Source organism: Bradysia coprophila, unplaced genomic scaffold (assembly GCF_014529535.1).
Source record: "Bradysia coprophila strain Holo2 unplaced genomic scaffold, BU_Bcop_v1 contig_151, whole genome shotgun sequence".
In the NCBI taxonomy this organism is placed as follows: Eukaryota; Metazoa; Arthropoda; class Insecta; order Diptera; family Sciaridae; genus Bradysia; species Bradysia coprophila.
This window is the reverse complement of record NW_023503423.1, coordinates 206666-214381: the sequence shown is the minus strand read 5'-3', so window position 1 is coordinate 214381 and position 7716 is coordinate 206666. Positions and strand designations below refer to the sequence as shown.

General features: G+C 33.9%; 1 protein-coding gene across 1 annotated transcript; it reads right to left on the bottom strand.

Moving 5' to 3' along the window:
• Window positions 1–2212: 2212 nt before the first annotated feature.
• On the bottom strand, window positions 2213–2745 carry LOC119074947 (glycine-rich RNA-binding protein 5, mitochondrial-like). Its single transcript, XM_037181336.1, has 2 exons — window positions 2621–2745; window positions 2213–2559 (listed from the first exon to the last, which is right to left on the bottom strand). Exons 1-2 carry the CDS (start codon window positions 2660–2662, stop codon window positions 2293–2295), a joined length of 309 nt encoding a protein of 102 aa, XP_037037231.1. The 5' UTR covers window positions 2663–2745; the 3' UTR covers window positions 2213–2292.
• Between the last annotated feature and the right edge of the window lie 4971 nt (window positions 2746–7716).

Here is a 7716-nt window from a genome sequence, read left to right as displayed (position 1 = left end):
TGTGCAAATTGAAGTAAATAGCTATTTTCATAATAAGGTAGTAAATGGGATTGTTTTGAGCACGAGATGTGAGATTGCCGATACGAGCGAAGCGAGTTCGGCAACACATCGTGTGCGCAAAACCCCCATTTCCTACCGTGTTAGGAACAAGGTTTTATCTCCTGTAATGTCATAATCACCATAAAAAACAAATTTCAAAAATCAAACTGAAACATAAACACGCCATGACGCCGTCACTCATTCATATTCCCCACAAATAAAACACACATCTAGTATATTGTCAAGAATTTGTCAATTTTCAGTGAATAAATGTGAAATTATCGAAGTTAGCCGTGCGCAAATGAGAAATTATCGAAATTTTCAGTTAATAAACGTACGTTCTGTGAATGACGTGTTTAAATCTAGCTCATTTTGATTCTAAAAGTGACACTCAAATTGTGAATATTATGACATTACAGGAGATAAACTGATTTTATGATTTTATTATGATCTGTGTGGAATTCTGATTCCAAAATCATCAGCCTGGAGCGGCCGTTATGTCACTTTGGCTTCACTGAATTTTCATGCCCGATGTGGAATAAGTTGTAAAATATTCTTAAATGTTCAAAGTTTTTTTTAAATAATTTTTTGTTGACAAAAAAAAATCAAAAATGGCCGAAAAATGGCGGAATGTTCATATTTTTCTGCTTGAAATCCCATCGAAATACTAAAAAATCCCGAAAACTTTCTTCGGTAAGTTTGTAGCCAATTCAAAATCCTGTACTTTACGTTTAAAATTTTTTTTAATCGTCCAAAAACTTCAAGAGATATCCCGCCTAGAGTGCACTTTTTCATAGGGTATTTCAGCAGAGTCAAGAATATTTTGTCAATTTTTTTGGTTATTTCGTTTTTAAATGACGTGTAAACGTAATATAAGTAAATCCTGCCCATTTATTTTATTTTCGAGACAGGTTTAGGTACCCAAAAATACGAAAAAACCGAAATATCTCGGCGAACTTTGAACCACCCTGTAGAGCACTCAATTTACTTTACTGTTCAAAATTTATTTTTATCTGAAACTGTATTTCATCACCGTTGTAACTATACCTTACACGACATATTTGAGCAAGAATTGGAATTTTTGGCTGAACTTGAAACGACCCAGAATCGTTCTACTTGAAAGGAGAAAGCACCTCAATAGTAATCCTCACTGAAGACGTAATTACTGTTCAAAAATGTGCAGTTTTGTAATGTTTTGTTTTGAAGGAAGTGATCAATTCAGGGCGGCACAGGTCACAGGGCCTTCAATAGGGAGGGACTTAGGTATAATTTTGACTTAAGGAATCCTCAGAAAGAATGTAACTGAGCTGTGCAAAGGACTAGACTGGGACTAGACTAGACTAGACCAGGAAGAACAATTTGGGTTTTCTCGTACCATTTTCTACACCCCGGTGAAACTTTACGTCGAGTCTATATTTGTTTGAAAGTTCTTGAAATTCCTTTTAGAATGAGCTACGACACGAATTTTTCCCAATATTTGCGGATAAAACGTCTGTTACATTCGGACGATATATTTTGTTGTCGAAAAACAAAAATATAAAAAATGATAATTATGAGGCTTGAACTGACGATCTTGCCAACTGCTAAATTGCATTTTAATCCACATTATTATTATCACTATGGAATAGTAACTACGGTTCAAAATAAGCTAAGCTGGGATTAACAACAATTTGTTGCAAGATCTGCGACTGGAGTGCGGATATGCCCAGTACTGGTTCGAATCTCGTCAGGTAAAAAAAACTGATTAAACAAAACGTTTCTAATTTCAGATTAACGAAAAAGCTTCTTCTCATATCATACCTTTTTTTTTAACTCATTCTCATAACCAAATGATAGCAACATCTATGTGAAAAATGTCCGAATAATCTTTTTTTCACTAAAGTTAACATGATTTGATTAAAATGATATCGCAGTAAAAATGCAAACGTCAAAAGTTAGGTCTCAAAAGATTAAAATTTAATATCTCTGGGGACTACTTATTAGGGGATAACCTCAAGTAATATCTGAGAGGATTAAATTTTAATTCCAAAAAGATTTGGCTCTAGTTCCAAATTTGTCATTTACGTTCATGACGACGTAAAATTTGCTTTTCAGAGTCGAATAAACGGTAGAGAATCACAGTAGAAAGAAATGTCGTTTATAGTTTTAGTTGCATCAACCATTTTTATTGTCCAATTTTTATGCTACATAGAAAAGATAATCCTATAATCTACAAAATAAATACATTTTTCTTAGTAATATTGTCAGCGAAGTTTAATAGTAATAAGATTCGTAGTAGGGACTACCGCCAAAATATGCATTTCCGCCATAATATGCATTTCCGCCATAATATGGATTTCCACCATAATTTACACTATTATAGGGACCACCATACGCCGCTCCTGCATTATATGGATATTGGCCTGTAAATCCAGAGCCCAGTGAGCCGCCATACGCTCCGAACGCTGCTGCACCAGCTAGTGCAACTAGTGGCACTATACAATCTAGAGTGGGTTCTGTTATTGGGTTGGTATGAATGGACTGAAAAGAGAAATGGTTTAAAACGCACAGCATTTCGTGGATGACTTTTGTATGTGTTTACCACAGTGAATTGGAAAAATAAAATTGCAATAAGTAACTTCATCGTTGAATTATTTAAGTATTGTCGATATTTATGTCTTGAGTTAGATTTACCTTTAGCTTTTAACGTTAACGAGTCAACTGATGATTATTCTTAAATACTTAAACGCTTTTATATGCTAAAAATTGGCTGGTGGATTTTGTTCCCAAGCTAACTGATACGTACTTACAATGTATATATCAACCAATTGTTTAAACACGAGCAAGGCTATGTTTATTTTGGGACGAAAAATCTTGTGATGAGCATTCGGCATAATATTTCCATATACTATTAAATTGAATTCGATCAGAAAGGTTGTGTATTCGCAAAGTTATTTGAAATAATGCATTTTTAATCGAGGCTCTTTTAGCAATTTTTTTGTATAGTTTTTAATTTTGCTGGGTTCAAGGCATTTTTGTTTTGTGATCGTAACTAACGTAATCAGACAAGTAATTAATGAGTCATTTTTGAAAACGCGTATAAAACATTATTTTTGATTCATTTAATAAAGTCATCTACTCTATTAGCTCCTAATGTTCCCAAAATGCATGCCGCGTTCCCTCTTTGAATGGCAATTGAAATTTTCTGTCCAACAGTCCAACATTATAAAAACTATATTCACCTGAAAGGAGGGGTCCGTGTGTTCTTGCGGATTTGCGTTACCTTCAGTGATTATATACTTTGGTGGTGTGACGCAAGTTCTTTTATCCACTTACAAAAGAACTGATATCGGTGGCGCTTACAGCTTCGACTCGCAAAAAGAAAAGCAAAAATTGTACCAAAAAAATTCTATTTCCTTTGTTTCAGCACGTATTTTTCCCGATTTCAACAATTTTCTTAACAGTACTTTCCTCAACATCTGACACTTGTGACACAAAATTTGTTCATTTGTTTGTATCACCTACATCCACAAAATCATCAACTCGTACAAAGAATAACTTCGACGTCCGGTTTAATCATGAGACTCATTCATATCGGACCCGTCAAGTGAACCAACTGCATTGCTCCGACAAACATCCCGCTTTGATGCAATCGATGATGGAATACAACAGGTTCTGTGGTGGCCTTCGACACCTGACGATCATAAAGTCTTTCAGATACAGAGTCAAGTTTGACGTCATGAAAGTCAGTGATCGAAAATACAGTGTGATATTGCCTTATGTTTTCCTTAACTGATTCGAAATTTAGTGCTGCCTTTGTGATGATTATTTTTTGTGATATTTGTTTTTTATGTAACTTTCTAGTCCCTTAATTATCCGAATTAATTTAATTTATTTATCTATTTTGTTTTTCCTTGACAAATCTCTTTAAGAGGATTGATCTATCGACCTAAATGTATTTATCTTTGTATGTATATGTATAAATCATCGTTCGTATCCCACACACGTCAGTCAAGGGATGATAATAAAGAAATCGTTTAAAAAAAAGGTCAGTCACGGCGGAAATAATGACCTGATGACTCGACTTCGCCTCGTTAGGACGAGCTTTTCATCACTTAATTATAGAAAATACTATTGATTTTTTTTTTCTGAATAAAATTTTAAGAGAAAAACAAGCTAAAAATTTGCTAATTTCTGGTTTACAATTTTAAAATTCAGGCAAGTGGCAAAATATTTAAGCATAAGAATAATGAATATTAGTTACAGGTAGTATTTTATAGGCGATCTTTCGTTCGCATATCTATTAAAATTTGCTTTGCAAGTAAAGAAGGAAAATTAAAGGTTTCTGGTTTCTTATTACAAACTCCAAATGTAGACTCGAATGTATAGAGTGTAATTTATAGATAGATTCGAGACTGGGTAAAAGTTTCTAACATTAATTGATTACAGTCGAAGAAATATAGTTCTCGGGTTTTCCAAAGGTATTAATCTTATTTAACCCACACTTTATCACACAAATGTTAACACAGCAGTCACAATGACGGCGCTGCAGTCACGATTTCAAAACGTGATATGGGGTGGCTAAAGCATATTTTGGTTTTAGCTTCTTTTTCGCTTGGTTTTTAAATATTACATTAGGCTTCTAAATTAGGAGTATTAGGAACTAACTCGAGCACAAGTTTTGATAATTCAGTGAATTGCTTTCATTCGACGCTTGTTTCTTTTAGTTTTTCTTGATTTATTTTAATTTAAATGAAATAATTTGTAATGAAACTTAATTGTAATATTTTAAAATATTTTTTATCTCGGAGTTTTAGTGCGGAAGAAGACGCTTTCTCCGAAAATAAAAACCCGAAAAGAATAAATAAATCGACCAATGAAATTTCAGAAATTAACAAAAAAAAAAGTATTAGGAGTTCAATATGGTCACTGACCATTGGTCAGCAGCTTTCATTAGTATAACGTTTACATTTTTTGTTGGTGACGAGTTTGAGTACAAGTTTAATCAGAACACTGAACCAAGCACTAGAACTGCTTCTGGCTCATATTATAAACTAATTTATAATCTAATTTATGTGAAATTATGACTACTGCGTCGTGGAGGTCCGTATTGAAAAAAGGTCCCTTGTGCTTGGCTTGGCGCTTTGGTGGTGATCAAGGTTGTATATGAGGAGGTTACGCCAATCGTCATGATTTTACTGGCCCTCATAGGAAAAAAAACATGACGGCTATCGGTAAATTTGATTGCTTTTCAGTACGAAATTTCAACAAAATTCAGTGGATTTCAGTGATTCGATTTTTTACTACTATACTACTTCTAAGCAACATCGTTTACAGAGAGTGGCCAACCGCTCTGAAACTGATATTCGTTTTAGTCAAGTATTGAAATGGCATTTGACTATTGCATAGGCCGGTCCGTAACATAGAAAATAATCGGAGGATTGCAGAATCACTTCAGATGACAGCTTAAAAAATTCAATTGATGAAAAAGTCAAAGTCACTCAGTTTCTATCATAGACTTATATTTGCTCATGCGGTTAATTCACGCCATTATTGTCCTACAAATTCAAAATGGAACCGTCGAAGATCTATATTATGCAGTGTTAAATTACCCCATTGCCCATTCTCCATAAGGAAGACTTGAAATTTATTTTTCGTTTAATTTTTTATTCATTCATTCACTTCAAATTCAAATTCTGATGCGCATTTGGATATGTCAGATTAGTTGTCATTTTCACTTTAAAAAATTTATATGAAGTTTTGTTTTTTTAGAGGTTAGCTTTGTGAAAATGACAGTTAAATGCATAATATCAAATGCACATGACAATGATCTATAGAATAAGTAATTTGTTTTTTAAACGTTACCACACGTTATTGACAATTTCAAGATATTTTAATTGAGAGGTTACGCTGATCGCTTGATGAAACAGGACTCCACTCAGCACAAACTACATACCTTGGACATATGTTTGACATTGCAAAGTGGGCAACATAGAGAGACTGAATTTCAAAACCCACCGAAACCCCGTGCTTCCATCTACATACAAAACACATACCGAACGAGCCAATCTTAATCTATTGCGGCGTGAATGCATTGTGTTAATGCTGTGCTATGTCTGTTGGCCAGATTTATAGGTTTGTTTCAAGGTCATTTCGAAATGTCAAATTTCATCCACATCAGAAGGCAACTGAACATCAACTTTCAGATTGACGAAAATTTTAACGAAAAATTTACAAAGAAATTTGTTGTCGTTTAGTGGATGAAATCGTCAGCGTTCGTGTTGTCAAAGTTCGGATTTACAGTTATTTGGAACAAACCTTTGATGTTTATGATTATTGCTGTTATACGGTGTTTAAGTTGAGCGAGATGGAAAATCAACTCGGGGTCTGCTGTCATCGATAATACAAAAGAATCTGACAGCAGACCCCGAGATGGACAATAAGTTGTCGTTTCGCCATCTCTCTCACTTAAACACTCTATACTTCATAATTGCAACACCCCAAAGTGTTGAACATGCATACAAAAACAGTAAGGCCGTTACTAAAAAATTTATTTAATTGACCAGTTTGGTAAAATAAATTCGACTCATCCTTTACTTTCCGCATGGTCTGCCATATGAGCCATAATAAGAGGCACCCGGATAATAGCTACCTGGATAGTATGCACCGGCGCCTGGATAATATGAACCATATGAACCTGGATAGTTGTATGCACCATAATTGCCATAGTATTGTGGCCGTGCACTGATCGACTAGGTCATCGAAAATGTAAAAAATAATAATTTATTAATCATGCAATATGGAGTTATGAATTGTAAAACTACACACTTCAATCATGATTGCCACTAAAACTATTAGAACAATTGCAATGTAAGACTTCATATCGATAAATTTCTTTTATTTAGTGGTAGATGCGGTATTATTTGCCGTTTGGATGATGATAAACATGGTATTTCTGCAGACAGGCAATGCTTTTATACGTTTTGTGACGTATTTCACAAATTAATATACAACAGAATTGAAACATTACAATTTTAATTTTTTGTAATAAACAAATTATTCGCATTTTTTAATTCATTTCTGAAGGTGATCAAAGCACATTCAGAAGATGGCAATATAGCTATTTTCAAAGTACGTTACGAAATTGTGTAGTTTTTTGCACTAGAAGTGAAATTAATTGATTTGTTACTTGACTTGTTAGGTGGTTTGACCAGACCTGAGAAAATTCGTCTTACTTTTGAAACTTTTTTTTTGTAATTTTCTGCTGAGGATGATTGCGATGATTTATGCAATCGAAATAGATACGGACATTTTTTTAGTGAATTGTTTTATTTCATTTCATTCAAGAAACGGTTGATAAAAACTCGAAAACGATATAAAGACATAATACTCGAAAAACGAGCTAATCCATGTTGGTTTCTGGAAAATCTCAATAATATTCACATTGAATTTGACTTGATCATGTTACCATACAGAAATACATAGTTCATTCATGATCAGTTTTCCATACAATAAAGAAGTATTTTTCCTACACCGACTTCTCTTATTCTATCTACGCGATTCCAAATCGAGGAATTCCAAGAATTCAAAGCACCTAGGTTAATAGAAAAACACAATAGCACTATTGACTGAGAAGATTTTGGTGTTATCCGATCCAGAATTTCACGAGCATAATTTCCAGTTGTTAAGGAACACATT